The 3043-nt window shown below is 38.9% G+C and overlaps 1 protein-coding gene across 1 annotated transcript; it reads left to right on the top strand.

Annotated features, from left to right (window-relative positions):
• Nucleotides 1-661: 661 nt before the first annotated feature.
• LOC141908603 (uncharacterized) lies at nucleotides 662-1417 on the top strand. Its single transcript, XM_074798703.1, has one exon. It carries the CDS (start codon nucleotides 662-664, stop codon nucleotides 1415-1417), a length of 756 nt encoding a protein of 251 aa, XP_074654804.1.
• Nucleotides 1418-3043: the final 1626 nt, after the last annotated feature.

Below are 3043 nucleotides of genomic sequence, written 5' to 3' on the forward strand. Positions count from 1 at the left end.
TTTGCATGGGCTAAATCCATTGATTCAATAGCCCCTATAATGCAATCTTCTGGAGTTAGTAGGCCTAACCAAACAGAACGAGGGTTCAGACACCTGAAAAAAAAACATTTCAAGCTTTAAATCTTAAATTTAACCTTGGTACCCAAGAGGCTGAATAATTTCAGCTGTTGAAATATGTTCATCTATGTACAAGTATGTAGGCCCCTTATCCAAATAAAGTTAGAATTTTAACGTTTAGTACAGTAAATGGAAAAAATTGATTTTTTGAGAAATCTTTCAACCCTAATCTATGGATCTTCATCAATAGGCCTATAGGCCCTACTATTGATGCATGCCCGTACGAAGCAAATTTTGGACTTATGTTGTGAACGCTCGCATGTGTAGTATGGCCTACATTGATTGAGATCCATTGATTTTGGATCAAGAACCATAGTGATTTTCTCGAAAACTGTGTACGGTAAACCTCACCTTACTCAGACATAGCCAACTCGAACTTCCTAACGTATTTTCCTATCCTTAACTCGTACTTCACTGGCCTCGAACCAATTTTGCCACACCTGACCCAGTTTGTCTGAGTAGTTAGGCAATTTTCAACGTTCAACATCTAAGCTTAATTTCAGTTTTAGAACTTAAAAAAAAATTCACTCCTATAGTATTTTAGATGGACGAACTGATCGCCTGCTTGATGAATGCCTTACTCATCGAAGAAGCTGTGTACAATTACATATTAACAAATTCGCCGGATAAGCTGCGAATAGTTCTCGAAAACAAGTATCTTAGCGTGAACCAGCCGCTAAATAAATACGGCGGCCATACCGCTTTGCACATCGCGATCATAAAGGGCCGCACGAAATGTGTTAAAACGCTGCTTGATTTCAACAGCGATCCGGTTGCCGAGGACGACTGCGGAAAAACGCCGTTGGAGCTGGCGTTCACGTATTGTCGCGCGGAATGCCTAGAATTGTTGCTCGGACAACATCACATGCGACCGGACAGTCTCTGGGAGATGGCTGATCTGATTCAGAATCGTCGATCGCCACCGTGTGTGAAGACGTCGTTACCGATTCTGGGCTGTATCATCAAAGGCACGCCGGTGATGTCGCGTAGTCAGTGGCAAGACCTAAAAAATCATTTATTACTTTTCGACAACGCAGACGCGATGGACATTTTAAAACTGGCGATAGTCTGCGGACATCGAAGTCGCGATTTTTTCAAAACGCACATTTCTGATCTTCCGGCCGAGTTTCAGGCGTGGTTTGCGAAGTTTCGTAGTACGCCTCAGTTGTTAATGCAGTTATGTAATTCGGCGATACGGCGCAGTTTGACGGGTACAACTGTGTACCGCGCTACAGCATTTCTTCCGATACCAGACCGCATGAAAAGTTACTTAATAAGACCTGAAATATTTTTGGAATGACGGTTTCACTAAATATCGGTAATGGCCTGAAATGTACAATTTCCGTGTCGCAAGTAAGTATCCACCAGGTTCACTAGTAAGCAGTAGGACATGAAGTGCTGTTGTAACCGATGACTCCACTTGTGACTTGGAAGTGGGCATCCACCAGGTGCACTAGTGTGCAGTAGGACATGAACTGATGTCATAATCAAGGATTCCACTTGTTGCAAGTGAGTTTCCACTGATGCCCTAGGCATGGCATAGGACATTGAACTGCTGATATAATCAAGGATTCCCTTTTGAGTTGATGATGCTTTATTTTATTGAAAATTTGTGCATGACATTGGAGGACTGGGATCTGAGTTAAAACTGATTTTAACTCGAGAACTAACTCAAACTAACTGCTGTGGAAGTGGTTCCTGATATTTTAAGATATTATGAATATTCTGTTAAACTGATGATCTATGGGACTTCCATGAAGATTTTCCGCCGCAAAACTATGGTCACACTCTTCAAAGAAAAATCTGCCATAGAGTATTAAACATTGTTAAAAAGATGAAGCCTTAAAATTTAGACTTAAAGGCATCACAGTAAGGCAAGGTTTCTAGGGAGATAACATCAATTAAAGTGATAAAATATCAATGTAATTAAGTGGCATTTTCAACTCTAGTCAGTGGTTCAGTGTAGCTCATAGTCATAGATTTATTCAGATTTACATCTGTAGACACCTTTTATGTCTCAAGGGGGTTAGGGATGGGGTTTTTGGTAGATTCCTCCCAACTTAAATCTGCTCAAAGCTCAATTATTTCTCAAGAGTTGTCACATACTCTTATGATATGATATCAATTAGATATTCATATTGTCTAATTTGAATTATTGCCTAAAATAAATCTCTTTTCCCGACTGATTTGAGTTAGGAGGAGTCTACTGTAGGTATTGGTGTAATATACTGTAATATTGGTGGAAAATTATCTATACGTTTCTTTACAAGGTATTATCTCCATCTTTTAACTCAATGATACATTGGCTAATCTTATCTAAGTACTCCGATTCATCAGGATACAAAAGTCCATACGAGTCATCAGCTGGGTATCTGGTGGCATCACTAGCCCTCTAAAAGCTTGAACATAATGAAAAGTCTTTAAAAATGTTTCAGCAGTACCTATTAAATATCGTATCATGGTGCCCCAATAACAAAAAAGTACGCTGACCTGCAAATTAGGCTGCGTATCAAATATGATACATTAGGGCATTAATTGAAAAAACTTGACCAAAAGAAAATTTATCTAAGCATCAAAAATCATCTTTATTTCACTTACATGTTTTTGCAAGAGTCTTTGGCTTAGAAAAATTGCATTGAATTGGTTGTAGGTGGCAGTGTTAGATTTGATTATATCTATGAAATGACCATTGCACAATTTCATGGAGGCAGTCATCTTTTTTTCATGGTACTAAGTTCTAACACTTCCTAGGTATCATAATAAATCATACATCCATTGAAGTTGGAAAATGTCACGTCATTTCAGCGGTGAGCTCCAATGCTCAATATATTTTTGATAATACGGGCAGCTTTAGAGGGCTAGCATTAAAACTTAAGAATATTTGCATGTGCAAATTATGCAGTACCACTATTTGCCCAGTGCTCAT

The sequence above is a fragment of the Tubulanus polymorphus genome, chromosome 7, assembly GCF_964204645.1.
Source record: "Tubulanus polymorphus chromosome 7, tnTubPoly1.2, whole genome shotgun sequence".
Taxonomy (NCBI): Eukaryota; Metazoa; Nemertea; class Palaeonemertea; order Tubulaniformes; family Tubulanidae; genus Tubulanus; species Tubulanus polymorphus.